Source organism: Lutra lutra, chromosome 2, assembly GCF_902655055.1.
Source record: "Lutra lutra chromosome 2, mLutLut1.2, whole genome shotgun sequence".
NCBI lineage: Eukaryota > Metazoa > Chordata > Mammalia > Carnivora > Mustelidae > Lutra > Lutra lutra.
In genome coordinates this window covers 204165346-204191915 of record NC_062279.1, presented here as the reverse complement: position 1 = coordinate 204191915, position 26570 = coordinate 204165346, and the positions used below count along the sequence as shown (strand labels likewise).

At 42.7% G+C, this 26570-nt stretch overlaps 1 protein-coding gene and 1 non-coding gene across 12 annotated transcripts in view; both read left to right on the top strand.

Annotated features, from left to right (window-relative positions):
• CCDC158 (coiled-coil domain containing 158) overlaps window positions 1-26570 on the top strand; it is a 101432-nt gene that overhangs the window by 39530 nt on the left and 35332 nt on the right. For all 11 annotated transcript variants that reach the window (XM_047719580.1, XM_047719583.1, XM_047719582.1 and 8 more), the window contains 12 exons: window positions 2724-2833; window positions 2947-3274; window positions 3855-3931; window positions 4932-5042; window positions 6397-6511; window positions 12760-12879; window positions 14843-15040; window positions 16157-16639; window positions 19586-19775; window positions 21688-21840; window positions 24087-24199; window positions 26236-26394. In XM_047719580.1, coding sequence (XP_047575536.1) covers window positions 2724-2833; window positions 2947-3274; window positions 3855-3931; window positions 4932-5042; window positions 6397-6511; window positions 12760-12879; window positions 14843-15040; window positions 16157-16639; window positions 19586-19775; window positions 21688-21840; window positions 24087-24199; window positions 26236-26394 — 2157 coding nt within the window. The remainder of the gene's footprint in view (window positions 1-2723; window positions 2834-2946; window positions 3275-3854; window positions 3932-4931; window positions 5043-6396; window positions 6512-12759; window positions 12880-14842; window positions 15041-16156; window positions 16640-19585; window positions 19776-21687; window positions 21841-24086; window positions 24200-26235; window positions 26395-26570) is intronic.
• LOC125094593 (U6 spliceosomal RNA) lies at window positions 22749-22855 on the top strand. The gene has a single exon (XR_007125604.1). It is a non-coding gene; the product is annotated as a U6 spliceosomal RNA (small nuclear RNA).

Genomic DNA, 26570 nt, shown 5'->3' with positions numbered 1-26570 from the left:
TTCTAAGAATTGCTGCTCTTCTTTTCTTTGATCTCCTGTTGAGTTTGTAGGTGTTCAGAATGGTTTGATAACTATCTAGTTGAATTCCTGGGACCAGAGGAAATTAGGTCGCCGCCACCACCATCTTGCTCCTCCCTCCAAACCTCATTTATCTTTGTTACCTCTTCCCTGGTGTCACTTTATCACCATGTCTGTCCATTTCTCAGATCCGTTTCCATTTCCACTATTGCATCCAAAGTTCAGACTGGACTGTAAAGAAAAGATAAAGGACCTTAACCTTATATTGACTATATAAACATTGTCAATTGCAAAACCAGCTAGTATCCTATTACACTTCCTCTCCTGTGTAGTGTTTTTTCTGGTGTTTTTTTTCCTAAGATTTTATTTATTTATTTGAGAGAGAATGAATGAGAGAGAGAGAGCAAAAGCGGGTAGGGGAAGGGCAGAGAGAGGGGGAAGCAGACTCCCTATTGAAGGGAACCCCATGTGGGACTCAATCCCAAAACCCTAGGATCATGGCCTGAGCTAAAGGCAGATGCTTAACTGATTGAGTCACTTAGGTTTCTGCTTTTCTGATAGTTATTACCTTTCTTTTTCCTAATGCTGTGTGCCTTTATTATTGTATATGTATATTTTTTTTATTAAATTTTTTTATTTTTTTCAGCATAACAGTATTCATTATTTTTGCACCACACCCAGTGCTCCATGCAATCCGTGCCCTCTACAATACCCACCACCTGGTGCCCCCAACCTCCCACCCCCCACCCCTTCAAAATTCTCAGATCGTTTTTCAGAGTCCATAGTCTCTCATGGTTCACCTCCCCTTCCAATTTCCCTCAACTCCCTTCTCCTCTCCATCTCCCCTTGTCCTCCATGCTATTTGTTATGCTCCACAAATAAGTGAAACCTGTATATGTATATTTTTTAAAGAACTATCATGTAGGTTTTCTCTTAAATTCCTCTTTTTTTTTTTAAGATTTTCTTTATTTATTTGACAGCGATCACAAGTAGGCAGAAAGGCAGGTAGAGAGAGAGTGGGGGAAGCAGGCTCCCCACTGAGCAGAGAGCCCGACTTAGGGCTCGATCCCAGGACCCTGGGATCATGACCCGAGCCAAAGGCAGAGGCTTTAACCCACTGAGCCACCCAGGCGCCCATTAAATTCTTCTTTGATCCATGACTTTTCAGGAGTCTTCTGTCCTGTTTTCCAGCCTGGGTGAGTTTCTTAGATCCGTGTATAACTGTTTTCTTGTCATTGCTTTCCTAATTGGATCCAAGATATCCAGGATTCACTGTTTTCTCTCATCCTTTTTCTTGATCTACTTCTTCATTTAATCAAAGCCCATCTTTAGAAACTTAGAAGGAATATGTGCATACATTTTATGGATCTTTGCATTCTGAGAGTGACTTTAGCTGGGTGACGTTGAAAGTCATTTGTTTTCAGTCCTTTGAAAATATTGTGTCCTTGCATTTTGCATTGCTACTGAGAAGTAGGTGTCCGTCTGACACTTGCTCCTTTGCTTTTACTTAATTGAGGTTTGTCTTTGGAAGCTTTAGAGTCTTCTGTCTCTGAAAATCCCCCACAATGTGTTCAGGTGTGGATTTTAGCTTTTTCATTCATTGTGCTGGGGATTTAGTGGATCCTTTGGTCTTCAGATTTGTACTTTTAAGCTTGGAGGAATTCAGTTTTTTCTTTGATAGTTTCATTCCCTCTGTTTTCTCAGTTCTCTCTTTCTGTAGGTCTGTTAGTCAAATGTTATCTGCTAGGTTATATCTCTAAGTCTCTTACCTTTACTTTCAAAAGTTACCTATTTTTTCTGCTTTGAGGGGACATTTCTTGACTCCTAACATTTCTATTGCAGCTTTTTAGTGTGGAAGCACATTTTTAATTTCCAAGAACTCAACTCTTCTCACTTGATCTCTTCTTTGGAATCATGTTTCATTCTTACTTTACAGCTGTGATGTATCTCAAATCTCAGTGCAAATACAAGTTTTTCAGAAGTGGTCTTCTTCTGCTGCATTACTTTGTTTCTTTGGATCATTTTTCTCTGGTGTTTGCTGCTTTGTTTAATCTTGGTCTCTGTGTTTCATTTTATAATCTTCCTTCAGGTGTCCAGCGGTGTTGGTTGGTTGGTTGGTTGGTTTTTGTTCATACTCAAGGATGATCAGTAAAAAGCTGATGCCAGACTCTCTATCCACAGGCAGAACTTGATGGCTTTGCTTTGGGACGATCACGTGGTATCACTTGTTATGCTGGGAGGTCTCTCAGTACCTGGTTTTTAGAGATCTTAGTGAATTTCTTTGTAGTAAAACACCTTGACTTTTGGGTGGTGGTTGTCCACTGTCAAGTTTTTAAGTGGGATGGAAGTGGGGATTTACTCTTCTGTATAAAAAATTGTAACCAATTTTCTTGTTTTCAAAAATAAAACTTCTTTCTATCCCTATCTTGAGGTAGAAGTCCGATTTGTTTTAGAAATAGTGTATTGGTTATTAAGAATAGATTTTAAAGGGACCAAGCTTGAGAGAGACTAGATAAGGTAGTTCAGCAACCTAGGTGAGAAATGATTAATTAGGCCCTGAAGTATGGTAAAAGGAGAAGGAAGTACACATAAAAATAAATTAATGATCTATGGATTTTTGGAAATTATTACAAATTTCCTAATAATTTAAGGAAATACATCCCTCTGGTAAAGGCTGATTTGCATGGCATTTCTTTTTCTTTCAGAGCAATGAATTGCATGAGAAACAGAAGTTTTACTTACGGCAGTCGGTCATTGATTTGCAAACAAAACTTCAAGAGATGCAAATGGAGAGAGATGCCATGGCTGACATCAGGTTGGGCATCGTTACCTAAAATTATTTTAAGGTTTTAGTCTTTGTAGTATAAAACTACTTGTGTGAATATGAATTTTTACAATATTATTTCTTCCCTTTCACTTATCTCATAGACGAAGGGAGAGTCAATCCCAGGAGGAGTTAAGAAATCAGCTTCAAAACACAGTTCATGAACTCGAAGCTGCCAAGTGCCTTAAGGAGGACATGCTGAAAGACAGCAGCGCGCAAGTAGAACAGCTGAGGAAGATGATGCTCAGCCACGAGGGGGTGCTTCAGGAAATCCGCTCCGTCCTCGCCGACTTCGAAGAAGCCTCAGGCAAGAAAATATACGAACACGACAGCGTGTCTACTCTCCACTTCCGCAACATGGGCTCGGCTATTAGTAAAATCCTAAGAGAATTAGACACAGAGATTTCTTATCTTAAAGGGAGGATATTTCCAGTAAGTGGTGAGAACACTATTCAATTTTATATTAAAATCCATTAAGAGAATAGTATTAGGCGTATAATTTTTCAAGGTCTTATAAGTAACCCAAGTTCTCATTTTTGTTCTCTAAAATAACAGTTATTTCTACAAGAGTACTTTGTCTCAGTACTTTAAGGGAACTAGCTTGATTTGCCTGTATGACCTCATGAGAGTATAACCAACCAAAGTAAACTAATAAAATACAGTGATAGAATGTATTTGGTTTCAGTATTACTTTTATTTGCTTCTTTCTAAAGTGTCCTTTTAGGGATGCCTGGGTGGCTCAGTCAGTTAAGTATCTGCCTTCAGCTCATGATCCCAGGGTCCTGGGATCGAGTCCCACGTTGGGCTCCCTGCTCAGCGGGGAGTCTGCTTTGCCATCTGCCCCTCCCTGCTGCTTATGCACACATACGCACTCAGTCTCTTTCTCTATGACAAGTAATAAATAAATAACGTGTTTAAAAACAATAAAGTGGTCCTTTAGTTGGAAAATCTTCAGTTTTCAAGATGTATATTTGCCAGTCTGTAAATCAACCATCTCTTTTTTTGTAACTAGGTAGAGGACCAGCTTGAAGCACTGAAGTCTGAATCACAGAATAAAATAGAACTGCTTCTTCAACAACATCAAGATAGGTGGGTTTCTGGCTGAAGTATGGAAAGTCATAGTGAACTAAACCATAGGTTTATAATTCCTCATCAGGGGACGCCTGGGTGGCTCAGTTGGTTAAGCAGCTGCCTTCGGCTCAGATCATGATCCCAGCGTCCTGGGATCGAGTCCCACATCGGGCTCCTTGCTCGTCAGGGAACCTGCTTCTCCCTCTGCCTCTGCCTGCCATTCTGTCTGCCTGTGCTTGCTCGCTCTCCCTCTTTAAAAAAAAAAAAAAAAAAGTTATTTATAATTCCTCATCAGGAATTCCAAAATCAAAAATGTTCTGAAATGAAAGTTTTCTTCATTGGTTTGTGGCAAGGGAAAATTTTCCTGACAGTTGTTTAAAAGGTTCAGGAAGACTTTAATCAAGGCTTCTGCAGTAGGGGTTCTGTGTTGGGGGGAAAAGATGAGACTCAGCTCTCCTAATACAACCAAGAAAGTAGGGATTTACAGCCAAGGAACAGGTGAGTGGGGCAGCGGAGACATCACGGGTGGTATCTAAACAGACTTAGCGAGATATGGGCAGGCCAGCGCGGTTGGGGGAGGGATTGATGGGTGCCAAGGTCAAGGCCTACAATAGGATTCAGAGGAGCCTGACTAAAGCTTGGTCAAGGAGAGAGTCTTTGTAACTCATTTGTTGGCAAAACCTGACCTGAGCTTAATGTAAAGCTTTATGATATAAAATCTTTATGATTTAGTGTGAATATTTAAAAACCTGTTGTTATATTTGTAATATGTTTGGCTTAGAGGAAACTTCCCTACATGTGTCTCATAATATATAGTACTTGTAACTTATTACACTGTAAAATTTTTTTTAAAAATCTGAATTCTAAAACTTAAAATAAGCAGCATATTCAAAGTCAAAGCAGAATACTAAATTTGAGAGCGTTTGAAAATTTGAAAATCATTAATTTTTAGAATAACCTGTAGTCAAGCAAAATCTTATATACCAAATAATGAACATCACACACATTCTTTTTATAGGATTGAGCAGTTAATAAGTGAGCATGAAATTGAGATAACGGGCCTTACCGAGAAAGCCAGCAGCGCTCGAAGCCGGGCCGATAGCATCCAGAGTCAGCTGGAAATCATTCAGTACGTGTGTCCCGGTGGTTTGAAACTGGTATTCATAATCCTCATTTTAGATACTCTATTTTCATTAATGTTCTCTTCTAAAGTCTTTTAAAATTTGCTTTAAAATTTTTACTTTGCTTTACTTTGCTTTTGCTTTCAAATTTACTTTCTTATGAGAAAGTAAAACTTCTCTAACATTTAAATGAATGGAAAGGATTACGCAAAGATAATGTCACACGACCACCGTCACAGTATTATTGCCCTAAGTGACAACAGCTTGCGTGGGGTGGGGGTGGGGTTAGAGTGACAAGGTCAGCATCAGGACAGGACTCCAGGCATGACACAGGCCCGCCCTAGGAGGCCAGCCAAGCCCACAGCCGTAATGGGTGGAGATATTTCCTTCGAGAATAGGAAACGGGAGAGCAACTGGACGTTCTTGAGGCTTTTCTCCTCCTTTGTGTAAAAGTACTTTACATAGCAGGTACTGCTTTTGGTGTGTTTCTCTGCCTGTGACCTAGAAGGGCATGAGGTAGTGATGCCTCTGTGTACGTCTCCCTCCCCTTCTGGCACACCGAGTGTGCTGTGACTGCCTTTCTAAAGGCCATGGTCACTAGGAGTTGCACGTCCCGTCGGCCCACAAGCTCCTTGCCTTTCTGAGAGGACGGGGCACGGGCATGTTGGGCTCAGTCTCTCTCGATCCTTCCCAGGTGGTGCCACGCACTTGTTGTGCTCAAGAGCAGTGGGACAGGGGGACTGTGCTGTCTGCACGCCAGGGGTTAGATGCGAATTCCCTGTAAGGCTGTCCTCGCTGGCCAGGGATGGACAGGAGTACATCACGTGGGTCCGCGGTGCGGTGCAGCAGAGGCCTGTGGGCAGTGGCTGCCCCGCCACCCCGTGTTCTCTACTACTGGGAAAGAAAAGCAGTATTATTGCACGCATTTGGGCCTCTTGGAATTGGGTGTTTTAAACATTGTTCATATTACAACTGGTAGGATTAATCAAAACCACATACATTATATATGGGTATGTGTAAATATATATATATAAAATATAGATGTATACATATAAATAATTTTATAACTTGAGCTTACACGTATTGAAACTTCCTACAGGGGCATTTTCAATCATATACCAAAGTAGAGAGAAATAGTACAAATGAAACAAATGAACCTAATACACACTGTCTAGCTTCAGCACTTAGCAGCATGGTTGAGCTGAAGCTTTTGAGAAGCTATTTTGGAAAATAAAAGACTTTTGACCTAGTTATATGATGTAAAAGAACTGGTGGCCGTGTCTAAATGCTGGCGTACGTATAGATATCACACTTCTGCTTAGTTTGCTGTTTGCTTTTATCCCCCTTTCAAACTCTTCTTAGAGAACAAGCAAGAAACCAGAATTCAATGTATATGCGTCAACTCAGCGATCTGGAATCTACTGTTTCTCAGCTACGTTCTGAGTTAAGAGAAGCCAAAAGGATGTACGAAGACAAGGTGAGGTTAGATTTGGCCACTCTGTGTCCACACACTATTATGCACAGATTCAGTTCCAAATTTTTAATAGTTTATTTGAAAATGAGGCATCAGAGTAATGTCAAATTAAAAGCAGCTTTTAAGATGGAGTAGGAGTTTGGCAAATATCTATATGTTAAATTATAAGTGATTTTTAAAGAGGGCATGTGATGTGATGAGCTCTGGGTGTTATAGGCTACTGATGAATTATTGAACACTACATCTGATGAAAAAATTATGAATAATTTTAATTCAAATTATTTGCCCAAATTAATTCATTTGTGGAAAAAAAGTTTTTCATACTTCAAGTAAGTTTCTAAAAAAATAAGTTAAAAATAAGAGCGCTTGAATTTTTTTGTATAGGCTTAGCTCTAACAAATATTTTGGAACAAGGCAGTCTCCCCCTACTGCTCAGTACTTGAGGGCCTACCTCTTAGGTTTCACTTCAACTCCCAGATTTAATCGCCGTGTGGGTAGCAAACCGAATTAATAAGATTAGTCTAAATAAAAAACAATTGGGACAATAAATCTGCATCTTTCATCACACAATTTCTCGTAAACCCTTTTAAAACTTCAAAATTTGATATTCTGTTGTTTTTATTCTCTCACTTTCCATAGCTAACGAGGGGAAGTTCGCTGTCGTTATCCACCACTTACCCAGGGCTTTTTTGTTGTCAGTTGCAAGCATGTGTAAAGCAATAGAGACTCTAAGAAGCAAGCAGAGAGCTCCGGTTCAGAGGCGCGGGCGCTCTCCAGTCCCCGTGGGAGGGCTGCCCGCCGTCCCCCCTGCTTCCCCGCGGCGGCCCAGCTCACCCCAGCGGTCCCCGGGCCCTGCCTTTGGACACCACCTTTCCTCTCCAAACTGACTCCGTTCGGAAGACACACTCTAATACAGAGAGCCTCCTGCTCTAACCATCACTTTTAGCCCCCTTCTCACACCGAGCTGATTGGGAAGAAATAGAATATAAGGAAGTTAACAGATTTCCTCTAAAAAATCGCCCCGTTCTACAGGGGAACAGGACAAGAAAAAAGCTTCCCTTGGGAAGAAGCCGCTGACTCGCGCAGCTCTGATTCTTCCAGACGTTTGCCCTCCCTTGGGCTGCTTCACTCAGGGGCCCCTGTCAGCCCGGTGCTGGCCACAGGAGGGGGCTCTTCCCCCTCGGCTCCCCAGTTCAAGCCCAGAATGTGACACCTCAACCTTCATTCCCTGCGACACCGCTAAAATCATTTAGACAGCGCTTTACTAAAGGCTGAACAATGAAGAGTATGTGAAACAGCATAGCCTCAGTTACCAGATCTGGATCCCCTGCCACAGTGGCTTTCCAGCATTTTCGGTCACTACCCACAGCAAGAAATAGCCTACTTTAGGCTCTGCTACACACATAGGACTGAGGCAAGTTTCGCAGAACAGTGTTTACCCCTGTCACGTGGGGGATCCTGGCTCTTTGTTCTCTTCAGATGCTGATTTGATACGTGCTGAACTGATACTGGCAGGTGGCGGTTTGCAGAGGACTCCCTTAGCTCTTAGCCTAAATCCTTTGTTAAGGTCATTTCCGACCGCGTATAAGGGTAGCCTTCAGGAACCTTAGACTGTTTTAAAGGCTAAACCAAGAAGCAGAAGCCCAAAGAGAAACATTTATTGTTTTCTGCTTCTCCAAGGCCTGCTTTTTGTGGTCTAATTTCTTGTCTCAGGGCGAGCTTTCCCCCTGAAGATTGATAGTAGGAATGCCACCCCTTTCCAAGCAGACCAAGCCTGTACAAGAGGTCTCGATCCCACCCCGCAGGATGGGGATGCTTTCAGCAGCAGGGGGTAGAAAGAGGCTCTGGTAGTCAGTCTCCTAGAGGTAGGCACCTTGGCAAAAGTGAGCACGGGCGGTCCGACAGCAAGAGAGGAAATGGGGGAGCTGGTGTGTTCTAGTCCACCACAGTAACCGAGACTCATCACTGTTCAGCCTGTTTTGAAAAGGTTAACTACTCGTCGTTTATTGACAAACCCTTTGAAAAGCTATGACGTCCTAAGCAAAACTCAGCTCACTTGTGTCCTCTTACCTAATTTGAAAGAGCGCTAGCTCTCCATGGTAATGGTGCTTGGCAAAAGGACCCCCGTAAGCTATCACCCGTTTTTTGCTGACCGACGCACCGGCAATATGCTGCGCCGTGCTGCCCAGCTCTAAACGTGAGCCTGGTGGAAAATTCTAACAAATACTGAATATGGGACAGCTAAAGAACACAAAAACAGCTTTTGAATTTTTATAAACTTTTATCTCTCTGGCATGTAGAAGCGTAAGCATCCAGAGGAATGACTGCAGCCTTTTTCATATGAATGTTGTGAGGCCAAATGGATATATGATGATACAGGCAGATAGGATGTTAAAATCATTATCTTATTTTGCTTTGATGTAAATAGTGGATCACCAATACTTTTGTCAGTCTTAAATAGGCAACATTTAATAAAAATAAGGGGGACATACTACCTTAGCTTCTTCTAATCTAGATCAGTGATATTCATAGCAACATTGAAAACATGGAGTTGGCAGCAAGATGGCGGTTAACTAAGCTCTTACTAGGAACTCCCTCTAGTCAGGGAGCACTGAGAGGAGATTATCTTGTCAGGTTAATACAGAGTTGAATGTACTTTGGACTGAAATGTCATCAATACATGTGAAAAATCAAGCTAGTTAACAAAAGGATTTCATTTGGAAGTCATGAAATATTCCATTGTTATGAAATGTTTTTGTTGTAATGAATAGGAAATCTAAAAACCACAAATCCTTGTTTTAATTTCTTGCATTTTCATATACCTTGACTTTACATTGCTAAAATAGAAAATAAAATAGATTTTATTAGTGAGTGTATTAGTATATACTACCCAAATAACACTAAGGAAAAAAAAATCAAAGAAAATAACACATAAAAGCTATAATTAAAAGTGGGATTTTTGTGAGAAGAAACTTAGAAGAGTGTGTTGATACTACGCATCAACATATTTTATGAGAAACAGTATTTTCACCTGAGGTCAGACTCCTTCAGAAAAAACGTCCTTATTATTTAAAAGAATTGATGATGTGATGGGTCTGAGCAAAACTTTTCCAACTGGAGAACATAAATTGTCATTTAGGAGGACAGTGTGTGTCTTCAGATTAACAAAATATTTTCATACCTATGAAAGTAGAGACTGTGTTTCAAAGAAAATTGTAGATGTAGCTTTTGTAGCTTACAAACATGTTCTACTGTAATGCTTTTCTCTATTCTTCTCTTTCCATTTTAGGAGAACCTCCAGAATTCCCCTTTACGAACTTGGACCAGTAGAAGCTGTCACTATTGGCTCTGTAGATTTGGCTTTACTCTTAACTTTCGCTTTTTGACAACAAAACTATCTCATGATCTGGATTCTCAGTTTATGTTTCCTACTTTGAAAGCATTTGGGGCTGAATTTCACATTCAAAAAGTAAACATTTAGTAGCACTGGCTGGAGCTATATCCTGTGCGGGAAAGTCTGTGCAAACCTCCTTGCGCAGTCTGCCAACGCACTCCCGGGCTGACCCACAGCACCGCTCAGTACCCGATGTCTGTGTCGTCTTTCTGGGCACAGAAAACAGGAGAAACAATTCGGCTTGATTGGTAATGTCTCTAAAATCACTGTCAAGATTCGGATGAGATCCAAATACTTACTTGTCCAGTGATCCAAAACAGAAAGTAGATTCATAGATGGTGAAAGGGAAAACCAGTGCTGCTATTGGAAAAGAAAAGAAAAAGAAAAAAAAACCTTGATTACGTATCTCAGCCGTCAGTCTCTATTCTGGACGTTTGAGAAGGCTTTGTAGTGCTCTGTACAGCTGGTTTGCTCAGCTCAGCTGCTACTTCAGTGGTTTTCCCTTTCACTCTCCATTTCTCTTCTCGAGTGATGAAGTAACAGAAATATCTCTTCTCGAAAAAGTGAAAGGTAAAAGCAGAGCTATAGCAGTTGAGTCAGTACTGACAACTACAAAACCAATGTTCCTGCAGGGGTCTGGAGGACCTTCTGACGCTTGATAAACTTAGGTGGGAAGATGGGACTTGGCTCTTTGCTTTTTCTTTGTTCTTTTCTTTCTTTTCTTTTTCAAATTTTGGTCTCCTGAATTTTTACCCTTCAGTCTGATGGTGTCAAAGGGCGACCCAGGACTTTTTAAAAAAATGAAAATGGACAAAATAGCAGGTCTTGATTTAAGCTTTTGAAACACATAGACAAATACTTTGCTCAAAGAGAAAATAATTTTTTTGCCAGGTTTGGACTAGAAAATGTTTTGGTCGTGTGAGTAACTCTTAACACTGAAGGTGTTCGTATTACATTTATAGCTCAGAATGGGGTTTCTTCGACTACATTTTGTTTCCCAAAACAGGTGGCAATTATAGAATTTCAGCTTTAATAATACTGTTCTTCTCAGGTAAAAAGCTATTAGACACAGAATTGAAAGGACTTTGAAAGATTATCTAGAATATTCTTTTTAAATTATAGATTAAAAAAACTTGAGACTTAGGTCATGTGACAGAACATGGGCCAGAACCTAAAGTGTTTGACTCTTAGCCTGGTCATGTTCCCTCTCTGATTACATTTGTCTACCCACAAGAAATGTTGGTGGGCTGATTCTTAGTATTATTACTAAGTGTGTGCTGATTTGGTCTTTCCCAATAATGATAGAACAGAAGAGACTATATCACTTGATATCATTCCCCCATCTTCCTTAAAAAGCTACTCGTGTCACAGAGGTTGAGTTGTGGTATGGCTTTTTTCAGTATACGTCCCCAAAGGAGTACAAGAGTGTAAGAGCTTCTTCATAGGATTATTAGAATCTTTTAACGTTTCTGTTGGTAGCCTGATGTCTTATGTACATTTAATTCTTATGAACTACTTACTTATAGCTAACATACAGTCAAATATAAAGGCATTTTTAAAATATGTCCAATGAAATATTAAAATGTATATTCCAATCCCTACAGGCTGTGATTCTGCCCTGGGTAAATGTGAAGCCGTCATGTATATGTATGAGTAGTTAAAGGTACATAAGTTCTATGTACTCCTATTTCACACTTATCAAAAGGTCGTTGCATATATATGTGTTTATATAACTCATAAATATGTGCTGAATTAATAAATGAAGATCTTCATGAACCTGGTCCAGAAAAAAATAAGAGTCATCAAGAAAAATTAGTCTTGCTGATCTATTCTCTAAGAAATTGTCATCAGTTTGTCCCCTAAACCAATCCATAAGTTTTATTCTTGACATAGTAAATCTAGAAGCCTGTTGACGTAAGAAGGGATATTTAGCATTTATGTAGATATGAAGGATTTATTACTGGCTGATGAAATAGTATTTTAGTGATCACACTAAGTATCAACATGTTGTCATTATTTTAATATCTCCGTATCTAAATTGTGAATTTGTGTGGCTCAGCTAAAGTCCAAGCCTACAATCTGCGTCATCTGAGCTCTTGACTTCTTTGCCTACTTTGCATCTACGGGTTGAGAGCTGTCGGAATGCTATTAACAGTGACGGGCCTGCTGCCATATTGACACATGGACACGCACAGTCACACAGATCAAACAGCTGTTGTGTCTCTGAGAGAAAAATGCGCCTATACCAGTCCTTCAAAACTGGTAGTCACCCATTTTATAGTCGAAGGAAATGAGGATGGAAACACATAATATATATATAAGTATTTTAAGTTAACGTTTAATTTAAAATAATTTCAAGTTAATATATTTATATACATATATGTAAGTTCATTCATCCTTTCCAAATTGACTAATAATGACAGTAATGGAAAAACTTGTTGTTACCAGTCATTCTTTTATGGTCAATGCCTTTTGTTATTGAAACTCTGATAGTCTTAAACAAAATAGCTCTTCTACATATAGTACAGGTCATTTGTGAGGGCTGCACAGAATGTTATTCATGCCGCACCAAGCTTCCTTAAATACTGAATGACAGAACGCATATTCATAGGAAAGAAACTTTGAATAGTGTGAAAGAGATTATAGACAATGCCCATATCCAACAGTATCAAATACTGCATTTTGGCTAATTTCCCTGGCTAAATTAAATTCTACGTAGACCTTAAGTTTAGAAAACTTTGTAAAACACAATAAGCTTTTATTTTTGCCCTCAAAATAATACCATTTGTTCCCCAAAAGCTGTACTTATTTATATTCCCCACTAACATAGTCAGATTGATTTGTACTTTCCTTTTAGATAGAAGAGCTTGAAAAGCAGTTAGTCCTTGCCAACTCAGAACTAACCGAGGCACGGACGGAACGTGACCAGTTCAGTCAGGAATCTGGAAATTTGGATGATCAGCTTCAAAAGCTGTTGGTAAGACTGTGCTCCAAATATTAACTCCGGGGGCGCCTGGGGGCTCAGTTGGTTAAGCAACTGCCTTTGGCTCAGGTCATGATCCTGGAGTCCTGGAATCCAGTCCCGCCTCGGGCTCCCTGCTCAGCGGGGAGTCTGCTTCTCCCTCTGACCCTCTCCTCTCTCATGCTCTCTCTCACACTTTTATTTTCTCTCAAATAAATAAATAAATAAATAATATTTTTAAATAAATAAGTAAATAAATACTAATTCTGGGAAGTTTCTTACCAAAGTATTTCACAAAAATGGTTTTCTTTATAAAGTTACAAATTCTACATAATATTTGTGCATACATACGCAACAGACTGTCTTGACAATATTCAAGTTTTGCATATAAGTAATATTCTAAACGTTACCTATTTTTTTCCTTAAGCAGTTATGGCTTATAAGTTAGGTGAAGCTAGTCTTCAACCGGCCCATCTTTCAGTTAGATGAATGTATTGGACTAAATTGAGGTAGTATTGGGTGTTTAGTTTAGAGCCAAATAACGTTCAAAACACAGACAATTTGAAAGGAAGTTTAGGTTAAAAAAAAGAATTTTTTTTAAGGAAATACGATTCCAGTAATAGCGAAGCAACCTGTGCCCTGTTAGAGGTACCAGAGGCTGGGAAATTTAGGAAAGGACACATTTGGCACTCTGCCTGATGTTAGCAGTGCAGGAGAGGAAATTCCTCTCCCTCCCAGGCTCTGCGTAGGCCCGAGCGCCCTCTGCACACGGAGCCGTCCATCGGAGGCTGGCAGGGGTCGGAGGGCCACGCGCTAAGACAGGGCTGGCAACTGTGTGACAAGTTCCAAACCTCGGGATAATCCTTCAGTTCCTTCCCTCCCACTGCGAGTCTCCTCAGGCCCTCAGTCCTAACGTGAATATCTTGCAGATTGTCTGAAAGACCCAGAAACCCTTCCTGTCCTTTCCATCGTTACCACCACTACCCCTTTTCCCAAGCCCATCCTTAGACCAGGGCAGGGCAGTGTCTCCCGACCTGGTTTCCTACTTCCAGTCTCTCCCCTCTTCCGTCTGGCCCGTAAAGTGCTGCCCTGCTCACCTCTCGTAAAATATCCCTCTGGTCATGTCACTCTCATTCAAAAATGACGTTCCCCATAAAAGCCAGACTCCCTTCCTTTGGGGACTGTCCCCGACCCAGCTCCCGGTCACCAGTCCAGCCCTTTCTCTCTGCATATGCCCCGTGCGCCAACCAAACCACACAAGTCCCTTTCCAGGCCCTTTCTCCCGATCTCGGCACCTCCCAGCTGTTGGTGAGGCCCAACTCGAATGCCTTCTTGAAGTATTTTGATCTCCTTTGTAGCTTAACTCTGTGTCTTCAGTGAAAAACCACTTCCAGTTCTTTGTGTCTGTGTCTTACCTTTCCCTTTGGGTCCTAAGTCCTTTGAAGAGCTGTGTGTCCGTGTTTCTCCTACTCTATTTAGTTTTTGCTAACAGTAAACTCTGTGTATCTTTTTCACTACTAAAGAGGGAGGTAGTTCTGTTCACAGCCCACAGTGCTCCACTCCCAGGACCAGACGCTGTCCTGTCATTTCTGAAGCGGTCGGCCACATTCCTATTGCTGTTCTTGCAAACTTTTGAGTGTTTCTTTATTACAGGAGCACACTCGATGTGAGGTATAACGCCTCTGCTAGAAAACCCAAAATTCAAAAACAGGATGACTTTAAAAATCTACTGTGTCTTAATATTATTCTATATTGGGCGGGGTCTAGTCCATTGAGATTTACTTGTAATGCAAGAAGTTTTAAGTAAGCAAAATGTTAACTTCTCTATCTAGTAGATAATTGTTCTTAAGCCATTAAAAAATAAGATTCCAAAATCAAAGTCTTTTCGCATCCCCTAAAACCTCCAAAAATGATATAAGGAAAATAAGATTTTTACTCTATTTCATACAAGTCGGGGGACATACCTCACTTCTTGTAGGCTGACCTGCATAAAAGAGAGAAGGAGCTGAGTCTGGAGAAGGAGCAGAATAAGCGTCTGTGGGACCGGGACACAGGCAACAGCATCACCATCGACCACCTGCGGCGGGAGCTGGACGACAGGAACATGGAGGTGCAGCGCCTGGAAGCCCTCCTCAAGTCCATGAAGAGCGAGTGTCAGGGCCAGATGGAGCGGCAGGTCAGACAGGACACGGGGTGGCTTCCCCAGTAGTCTCCTCGCAGGGAAAAATGGACTTTAGGTGTTGCCGGCTGAGCTTTTGTAAAAAAACATGAATAGACCTGGAAGTAGCCCTAAAATAGAGCTAGGATTCTTTGAGCAAGTTATGAAAACCTGTTATTTCTTTCTATATTTTTGACCACTGATAAAGTGTTAAGCCTCATCTCATTTTTGTTCATGGTTGACTAATGAGACTGTCATCCGGTTGCTAGAAATTGGTAACCTATGGTTGCTTATTTCAGAAAAGCATCACACCATACCAGGGGTCTGAGGAACAGCAGGATCAAAGGGTTCCAGCACATGGTTTTGGTTTGGGTTTTTTTGTTTTGGTTTGGTTTGGTTTGGTTTTCCCCCAGGCTGATTGAGACCGAGAGATACACAAGGTGGATGCAGTCCATTTCAGTGCACTAGTGGCAAAATGTGGAATGCTTTATTAACAGCCCTGAGCCTTTAGGACAGAAAGGACACGGTTCCAATGCCACGTATTGCCACAGACACATAAAAGCATTCCACAAAAGAGTAAGCTTCCTAAAATGTGAACGCAAATCAAAGGGACCAGTTTTGGCTTAGAATCCTGGCAAAGCACTTTCCTACTCTTCAGCCCAACCTGGGCATGAAGAAAGGTGAAAGGAGCCACTGGGAGTTACATTCTTACCCTTTTCTGGACAAGGACCTGAGAATGTGAGCATGTGTTGGATAAAAGCCATTATTCACTTTTCTCTCAGAGGTAGAATTAAGGGGCAAGTTGGAGGGGAATGGTGAGGGAGAGCGGCAGCCTCAGCCCTGCCACACCTCCCCCATCCTGATTGAAACCGGTCCAGAAAACACGTCTGAGGAAACTTCCCAAGCTCCCACACAAGAACGCCATTCTGGAGCAGCATTATTACTTAATGACTGTCTCTCCACCGCCGTCTAATTAAGTTGGTCTGTGGTCTGCACAGAGTCGTGACAGCAGAACGATTTGAGTTAGCCTAAGTCGCTATTACCGGATTCGTGATTTCATGTTTGTGAGCTAACTTGTTTTAAACTCATCTATCTGCCCAAATCCATGAAAATTTCTTTCTCTTTCACAATCAGATGGCAGCGATTCAGGGCAAGAATGAAAGTCTAGAGAAAGTGTCCTCCTTGACTGCCCAGCTTGAATCCACCAAAGAGATGCTCCGCAAAGTGGTAGAAGAGTTGACCGCCAAGAAGATGACCCTGGAGAGCTCCGAGAGGACCGTATCAGACCTGACCGCTTCCCTGCAGGAGAAGGAGAGAGCCATCGAGGCCACCAATTCAGAGATCACGAAGCTGCGCTCCCGCGTGGACCTGAAATTGCAGGAGCTGCAGCACCTGAAAACCGAGGGCGACCACCTCAGAAATGTGCAGACCGAGTGTGAGGCCCTCCGGCTACAGATGGCAGAGAAGGACAAGGTGATCGAGATTTTGCGCCAGCAGATTGAGAACATGACGCAGCTGGTTGGCCAGCACGGGCGGACGGCGGGCGCCATGCAAGTGGAAAAGGCTCAGCTGGAGAAGGAGATCAACGACAGGAGGCTGGAGCTCCAGGAGTTCAAGGTCTGTAGAGGGTTTTGGCGGTTTAGCTTCTGAAATGTCTTTGCCCTCATGAGGAAGTTGACTTAAGTCACTGAAGAGGGGCTCCGTGAGGAGGGTCTGTGGACCCTCTGAGATGGTTTGAAGGTATTTGTGCATCTGTGTGTTTTTGTGAGAGAGGATCCATCCCTTTATTTGATTCTGAAAGGAGGGGTGGCTCCAAAATGGTTCGGGACTGCCGGTACGAAAGAGGAAAACGTCAGGAAATCCAGCTTCCTCATGAAGCCATTTCTGATCCCACAGTCTGAAGCATTTCCTCCCTCCCCAGACAGCTCTCGCACTGAATCCCATCCCTCACCACTCACCGACTGCACTGCTTGCCCAATCTTGGCTTCCGTATCTGTGAAACAAAAGAACAGTTAACATAGTTCGTCGTATTCGTTTCAGGTGTACAAGATAGCAGTTCAGCTCCTCCGTACAACACTGACGTGGACTTGGGCGCGTAGCATAGAGAAGACACCCATCTCCACCAGGTGTTGACAAGGTTGTGGAGAAAAAGAACACGCAGGGCGCCTGGGTGGCTTAGTCAGTTAAGCGTCCAACTGTAGATTTCTGCTCCGGTCTTGATCTGAGGGTGGTGAGTTCAGGCCCTACATTGGGCTCTATGCTGGGCATGGAGCCTACTTAAAAAAAAAAAAAAAAAAGGAATACTCCTGCACTGTTGGTGGGAATGCAGCCACTGCAAGGGCACACCTACCTTCACCCTTACCATTGTTTATGTTTCACACAGCAGCCCGAATTAGATTTTAAAATGTCACATTTTATCACTCCCATGTTGAAAACTCTCCAATGGCTTGTCTCACTCAGGATGAACTTTCACATCCTTACATTGTCCTGCCCATGGCTCCCTCTCTGACTTTATGTCTGACTACTTCCTCCTCATGCTCGTCCACTCCAATGTAGAGCAGGAGAAATCCTTCTCTATCTGTCTTTCTAAATTCTCAGTAACCAAGACACATCAACAAGAGAAGAGCAAAGAAGTTTATTAATAAATGTATCTCTCAAAAAAGAAAAAAAAAAATAAATGTATCTCATAGGGGATGCATGGGTGGCTCAGTTGGTTAAGTGTCTGCCTTTGGCTCAGGTCATAATTCGGAGTCCAGGTTTGAGTCCTCTCTGGCCCCTTGCTCGGGGCTGGGGGCGGGGGGTCTGCTTCCTCCCTCCTCTCTTCCCTCTGCCCCTCCCCCTGCTCATATGCTCACACCCTCTCTCTCTCAAATAAATAAAATCTTTCTCTCAAATACATAAATAAAATCCTAAAACCAGTCAATGAATCTCATATATACAAGTGAGAAACCCAGGGAAATTAGTAACTCAGGTGGCTTAGAATTCAGGCTTAAATACCATCTTTAGCCAAAAGAAGGGTGTGGGAGAGAAGCCATGGGAAGGTGACTAGGAAAACTGTGGATAAAGGAAGGAGGTTTGGTTTGTAGATTGAAGCCATGCTTTCCCCATTGATAAGATTCTCTTATAATTTAGTCATCCTTCCTTTCCCGAGGGACATCCTTATAAATGGAGACTTCCTTTACAAGTCTGAGTATCCCTTAAAGTGCATCCTCTATTTTCAGACCTTCCCCTGTGCCTGCTGTTTCTCAAAATAATCTGCTCAAAATAATCCTTATGCCAAAGAGGCATGTTTGGGATAGCACATTCTGGTTTCTGCCAGCCATTCTGATGGCCTTGTTGTTCCCTGAACACATTACCTGTGCCTAGAGCTGTCCCTGAGCCTGTCACATCACTTGCATCTTTACCTCCCTCTGTGAGGTTTCTGCCCAGTGGAGAGGGTCAGGGTCCCCAAGACTACCCCCAGTTCAGCCGTTCGTTGGGGTGACTCACAGGACTCACAGGACTCAGCATGTCGTTGTGCTCCTGGGTACGGTTTATTACCGGGAAATAATAAAAAGCAAAGTCAGCAACGGGCAAAGATCCATGGAGGAAGTGAGGCACAGGCTTCCCGAAGTCCTGTCCTGCAGAGTCACGGAGGACGCGCTTCCCTCCCCCAGCAAGAATCCGAGACTGCGTGTCACGTGTTGCCAACCAGGGCACTCATTGGAGACCCAGTCCCCAGGGTTTTCATACGGAGGACTGCTCACACCAACACGCAGGGCCTGGCAAGTATTCTGGGCTTCCAGAAGGAGAGCAGGTGCTCTGCATAAATCATTCTGTTTGCAGAACTGGTTTAGGCACAGAGAGCTGCTCTTATCAGTTGGAGTGGTGGGAACCCTCCCAAGTCCAAGTTCCCAGACACCAGCAGAGGGCCAACCCTGTTGCAGGCTCTAATAACAGTTGGGCTCTTGTCAGCATACCAACATACCCCTTACGTGCAGAGCCCTCCCGGGCATTCATCCTGGTTCCCCACCTTCTTTGATTCCTTGTTGAGGTCGCTCATTAGTACCTATTAAATGGTTGTTGTTGTCTCTCTCCTCTCACTGGAATGTGAGCTCCCTGGGGACAATGACCTTCCTGCTATTCGAGACCAGGATGGAGTAAGTTTAGTGAGGCATCCAGGACTCAGAGCTCAGAAGGGCGCTCGCCTGGGGCCTCACTTGCCTCCCCTCAGGCGTCCCCTCTCTCCTCTGTCCCAAGATGTAAAGTAGTGCCTGGCACAGAGTAGGTGCCCAGTATATTCCTCTTTGGAATGAAGAAAAAAAAAAAGGAATAGAAATAATGAAGAGTTATTGCAAACGATATTGGAAATGGACTTCTAGGGTTAAAAGAAAGGTGAAGTGTTCCTTTTGCTTTCCCATTTACTGTTGAGGTTTTATAATAAAATAAAAATTCAGTATCCTAGGAAATAGTGAAAAGCTATTAAATACAGAGAGCACACCAATACAATGTCCACCAGAAGTACTTGTACATATATATTTTTTTACTTCTTACTCTGTCCTTTATATTTATACCTACATTTAGATTTTAAAAGATAAAAAAGATGCAAAGATACGGGAGCTTGAGGCCCGAGTGAGTGACCTGGAGCTGGAAAAGGTGAAGCTGGTGAATGCGGGCTCCGAGCGGCTCCGTGCGGTGAAGGACATCAAACAGGAGAGAGATCAGTTACTAAATGAGGTGAAAACTGGTAGGAGTGAGTTGAACAGCCTTACAGGTAGGTTCCTTTGGTTCTCGTTCGGCTGACAACTAGAGGAGCGCGGCCAGGGAAGTCCAGCCCGGACGCTGGGACTGTCGCGAAACGTGGCGGCAACATGGCCGCTCTTCCCACATCCTGGACAGGGAGAGTCACGCTGCCCCGAAATCCCGCTTCTGCTCACAGAGCCCCCACATCTTGCACTCATTAACTGTTAATCTGAGTCAGCCTCAGAGTCCATGAAATTTTTGACTGAGTTGGGTTTTTTTTTTAAGATTTATTTATTTATTTAAGAGAGAGAGTGCAAGTGTGTGTGAGTGGGGGAGGGGCAGAGGGAGAGGGAGAGCAGCAGACGCCCCACTGAGCGCAGAGCCCATCAGGCGGCTCAGTCTCACAACCCCAAGCTCATGACCTCAGCTAAAACCAAGAGTCAGAGGCTTCACTGATGGAGCCACCCAGGAGCCCTTCTTTATGGAGTTTTCGAGAAAAGGGTGAGGGAAGTGGAAACCTTGAGTCCTTTGAGTCAACATCTTGATGAGAGGTTTCATCATGAAGCAACATGCGTAAACAGACGTGGAGCTTTCTTGAAAAATCAATCAAGATCTTAAATTTAAAAATAAAATATTTTTAGTTCACGATTAATGTGCTACAGGTGTCATCTACCCCCCTCCCCACCCCCACACACACAGTCAAGGATTCCTGAGCATTTACTAGGCCAGACACTGAGACAGGCCCTGGGAACACAAGAGTGAGGATCCCGGCTAGCTGCAAGCCAGAGCTCTATAGAATGGGTCACCGGACAGTGGGTGAGGCCTGGGGTGCTGGGTGCAGATGGAGGAGAGTCTGCTGTAGAGTTCACACCTCCTCTGCTAACTTTGTGGGAAGAAAAGGGATTTGGCAGGTAAAAAAAAAGAGGTGGGAGGGCAGCCCAGGCAGAGAGAACATCGTGGGCAAAAGCACAAGGCCTGAAATAACAATGTGACCTCAGAAGCACTTGAGTAAAAGTGCAAAGGAACCAGGGCTAAGAAATGACGCAGAATAGAGGGGCAGAGCCAGACAGTGCGGAGCCAGCAAGAGACATTAAGTAGGAGATTATTGTCATCAAATGTACATTTTGAAAGGACAGTGTCTTGGCAGGTAAATAGAGAAAGGCAAGACTATAGGGCCAGAGGCCAGCCAGTTAGAGGGGATCCTGCAGCGGCCCCAGGGAGCCATGAAAACTTGAACCAAGGCAGTGGCAGTGAAAATGAGAGAAAGAATGAAGAGTATTTTGACGATTGTGATTAGAGGAGTTGTGTGCAGCCTTCAGGCTTTAGGTCTCTGGTACTGGGAGAACGGTGCGCTGGTCACCAACAACCGAGAGAGGGAAAGCATTCGGAGGAGCGGGCTTGAGGGCCAGAGGGTGAGCTCCAGTCAGTCTGAGACAGCTGGTGGGGTGGTGCTGGGACATCCACATGGACATGTCTGGGTAGACAGCAGCGAAGAGGCCTTGGCTCTCTCTGTCCCCTTTATGTGTGAATCCACCATATATAAGTATATAAAAAGGTGAGTAGGTGTGTGGGGGTGTGTTCTTGTGTAGAATGATGAGTGCGTGCCAAATACTTTAATAATTACTGGAGCTGAAAAGACAGAACACGTGGCAACCTCCGGTTACTTACCGTGTCTTGGAGACTCACCTCCCTACAGGTGGTGGTGAGATCTGTTGTGGTGGGTATGACCACCAAGAAATGGGAGAAAACGGTGACTAGTCAGGGGGTAAAGGAGGAGGATCCACTCAGGAAATGTGACTGTACATCTGATTTCTCTAACAAATGATGTCGCTAAAGGAAGTCTCTTCCAGCCCTACAATTCTGCGACTATTAATTACAAGTAAGGTGCACTTCATGCAATGGCATAGACAAAAGTAACCATTGGTTATTATCGCACGGTACAGAGGACTACGAAGTCTTAAAAAGGAATTTCCGAAACAAAACTGAAGAAATGGAAGCTACTACAAACAAACTGAAAATGCAGTTAAAGTCCGCACAGTCTGAACTTGAACAAACAAGAAATACGTTGAAGTCAATGGAAGGATCCGATGGTCATGGTATGCTTTACTGGATTTTATTCTCCTGCTTCTAACTCCATTATTCTAACTAATAAGTATAGATTTACTAAAGCACAGACCTGGACATGTCACGTGCCACCTCTTCTGGGTGCCGCACCCTGTGAGAGACACAGCGAGGGGCACCCATGCCAGGTGTCAGAGAGCAGACATTCTGCTCAGGGTTTTTTAGGGAAAAGGCCATGTGCTTCATTTAATCCCAAAAACATCGGAGTCTTTTCCTGTGGCTGTTTCAGTAATTTCTAACAGATCTCAATGTCTGTAAGTGCCAATTAATTACTCTTAAGGAACTGTTGCTAAAAATACAAGTTACCGATGATTTTCATTCATCCCCTCATTTTTCCCATGTTCATTATCAACATAAACTATAAGTCTGTGGTTGTCAGTTCCTCATTCTTTCTCTGTGGTAAAAATGGGATAAAGCCCTGGGAATTGAGCTGCCGGGATGAGTGGTCCCTTGTCACCACTTAACTCCATTGTTCCCTTTATCCCCTGCTGCCCGTATTAATTCTGAGAGAGAAGGCTATCTGCTGTCATATCATTCATATAGATGTTGGTACGGCTGTATGTATAAATGAATATGAATATATATTAAGATATATGAATAAACATTAAGTTAGGGGCACCTGGGTGGCTCAGTGGGTTAAGCCTCTGCCTTTGACTCAGGTCATGATCTCAGGGTCCTGGGATCGAGCCCCGCATCGGGCTCTCTGCTCAGCGGGGACCCTGCTTCCTCCTTTCTCTCTGCCTGCCTCTCTGCCTACTTGTGATCTCTGTCTGTCAAATAAATAAATAAAATCTTTGAAAAAAAAAAAGAATAAACATTAAGCTAAGTATAGTCTATATTTTTTTATTTCTCAATATTTTTTAATGTCAAAAAATTGATTTCTGTGCCCGCTTCAGCAGCACATATACTAAAACTGGAGCCATTCAGAGAAGATTATCATGGCCCCTGTCCAGAGGCAGCACACAGGTTCTCGAAGCATCCTGTATTTTGTGCCTCCCTTGCAGGTTCAGCTTTTCCTTTGCTGGTTAACACCAAGAAAATGGTAGGGTTTGAAGAGGTACTCAAGGAGGCCCATTTGGGGTCTGTTCCCTCCCCCCACTCCCCCGCCCCCACTCCCCCGCCCCCACTCCCCCACACTCCTCAGTGCCCTCCAGGCATTTCAGCCACATCCCCAATCACACTAAAAAGATTGAAGAAAAGTTTCGAAGGCCAACCATGACAGCTTAATGAGACCAGAGTTGTTCCGAGCGGTAGAATGAGGTGAGCGGTGAGCAAATGGTGGACTATCACTCCCTCAGGAAAGCCGTGTGCTCTGCCCGATCAGCCCTGTTTTGACAGCTTAGCTAGAGGAACTGTGTCTTGTTAGCAAGAAGTCACACCTTTCATCCTCTGAGAGTTTGTTTCTAAAGAATGATACAGTTCCTCTTTTCACCCTCTACGCTCTATCTGGATCTGACCCAAAGCCATGGCATTTTCAAACCGCTTTCCTCAGCTGCCAGTGGAAAACAACATGGGTCTCTGGCTCTGAATTTCCAAGTGAGGATGAGCTTCCTAGATCTTTTCAGGGGCTGCTGTGTCTGAACTGGTCATTGCCTCCTGCCTGCCTTGAACGCTCTCATCCCGTCCCTAGTTTTACTAAAATAGTTCCATATATGCTCACGCTGTGAATGTGATGGTTGAAACAGCAATGAGTTGCAAACACATGCAGTAACCATGGGAATGAAAATTGAATGGTTTGTGGCATCGCAGGACTTTTTAAAAACATCACTTAATAATAGATGCCTTACACAGTCACTGTGACATGTTTATAGGATAACATATGAACAAGTAAGAGATGTCTTTATGGTATTTTGAATATGAGTTTCTGGAAAATTATTTTAGTAAAAATACTATATATATTATTCATTATATGACTGTGCTTATGTATATGTTTTCTATATGGGTGAGTATGAATTCGGTCAATATTATAACCATGGGCGATACGGCAAGTTATTACAGTCAATGAAATTAATATCAATAGGAAGGAAATCACAAAACATCAATTTCAGCTCAAAATCTCTGAGCAATTGCTGAAAACTGTCATATCACTCTCTGGAAACTGTCCAGGTGCCGTGGAGAATCGTGTCCCCGTGTCCCAGTATTTAACCATCAATTTATAGTCGGTGCTCAAAATTTAGAAACCTTAAAAATGAAGGCGGTTTGCTTCCTTTTTTCCCCCCAGCTATGAAAGTGGCCATGGGGATGCAGAAGCAAATCACGGCTAAAAGAGGTCAAATAGACGCACTTCAGAGCAAGATACAGTTTTTGGAAGAGGCAATGACTAACGCAAATAAGGTAAGTCCGTGTCCTCGGAGTGAAGGATGCCGGTGTGTCCCTCTCAAATACATGCCAGGCAGGAGAAGACATGGCAGAGTTACAAAGTACACAGGAGACATGAGGCTCTTTCTGAGCAAGAGAATGAAGGAAAAGCTCCGAAGGAACATTTGAGTAGGACCTTGAAAGAGCTCGTATTTTCAATGCAGAAAATGGGCAAAAGGACTTTCCTGGTAGAGACAGAATGATTTTATGTGATCTGTGTGTTCTGAAATAGTGTGACGTGTGTGTTTTTGAAATCACTGTGCTCTGCCGGACTGTGCGGTCCGAGCCCCGGGGACGCTGAGAACAGTGGGATTCAGAGGGCCCGACTAACAGATTTCATCAGTGATGTGCCAGAAAGAGGAACCGAATGAAAATGGTAGCACAGTTTTACACATGTCACATGTTAAATGGTGAAGAAACACATAAACACTACAGTAAATATGGCCCTTAATCTTGAAAAAGACCTGAAGGTTGCTTGTGGAAGTGTACATCAGAGTTGTGGCTTGTGAGATATTATGAGGGGGTAAAGGGGGGGTTTTCTTAACACCGGATGCTCATGGATGTGACTCCTAACAAGGTAAGCTGAGGCAGCGGTAGATGGGTGTTTGAGGAGTGCGCATGCATGCTTTCTGTGAATTCCTGCCCAGCTCTGTTTAGCTGGGCGTCATTTTTCATTGACTTAGTATTTCTCATAAATGAAACTCGCATAATAAGTGTGAAATCGGCGTTGTGCTCCGATGATCCCTGATACATCAGTCACTTTGGAACAGATCACCAATTTGGAAGGAATTTATATCAGAACTGACTGTAACAGAGGTAGGAAGTCAAGAGCATAAGTAGAAGACAGGGGCAGCTCAAGTGATTGCTTTCCCCTTACCCAAAAGGACCTGGTGACATCCTTCTTCAGAGTGAGGCAGAACCGTCCCGAGTATGTACAAAGGCACGGGTTTGTGCCGACCCCTCAGCATACGGACTGAGTTACTTCCTTTTTCAGGTTTTTTCCTATTTTTTTCTTCCCTCCTTTTCTCTCATCCTAATTTTTTTTCCTCCTTTGATTATTTGAACATTTGGGACCTAAAGCCATGCTTATTCTCATCCTCTGTGGGAAATCTTAGGGCATAAGGGGTCACTGCCTGCCGTTATCACAGGTGCCTGCCCCCACCTGGAGGAAGGGATTCATCAAAACCCACTGACATTCCCTTCACACAGAAGGGAGACAACTTGTCACATTTATCTTTCTTTCTGAAGCCTTTTCTGTCTAACTAATCAGAAAAAAAAACAACTATTTCCATCCAAAAGGATTATTAGAGTGACAGCACCATCTACCTTGTTTACATTATACATTTTCTCAAAGAAACAAAGAAATACAGACTCAGTCAGTTGAGGTTACTTGAGTACTGTGCATTTCTTTTTGTCTCCCTATTCCATGATTTTTTTTTTTTTAGAGGAATGTGAATGAATTTCAATGAGATTTTGTTGAATACCAAAGACTCTTCCAGAAGTAGATCAATAAGAACATTCTTATCACTGGACCTTGAGGGCAGGAACCATGTGCCCCATCTTTTTGGGGTCTGTAGTAGGCATTTGTGAAATGAATATTCAACCTTGAAACAAAATAGAAGCCCCCAAAGCTTTCAAATAAAAGCATCTTCTTTAAATCTCTTTTGTCATTTTGAACACATTTCAGTAAAATTGAATGTGTGATTACTCAATCTCAATCCACCATCATGCCATCTCTTTTTATGCAACATAGTTATGACATGTTTTGTAGGTTTTATTGAAGATTTAATAAGATTTATGAAGATTTAAGAAGAAGTAATAATACCAGTAGTGATAAAAATAAAAGAGTCCATGGTAACAATTCCAACAGTTCCCAGCTCCAACTCCAAAGCAATTAAATGGGGAATGAGTTGAACTACAGTTCAGGCCTTTATGCAAGTTTCATATTTCCATCACATCAGGTCACCTAAATCAGTATATTATTTCTGAAATTTTTTCCTCTATCATTACAGGAAAAGCATTTTCTAAAAGAAGAGAAGAATAAATTAAGCCAGGAACTGAGTACTGTTGCAACAGAAAAAAACAAGATGGCTGGAGAACTGGAGGTCCTGAGATCCCAGGAACGGCGTTTGAAGGAAAAGGTTGCGAATATGGAAGTTGCCCTTGATAAGGTAGTTATTAACTAAAGGTGCAATTATCAGCTACATAGCTATTAAGTAGACTTGCTCTGAATAAAAGCCCCGTGTTGATATGAACCAAATCCCTATTATACCACAGTCACCTAGCACAAGGAAAAACTATTTCCTATGGAGAAGGCTCTTCTGTGCTTTAAAACATAGTTATAATG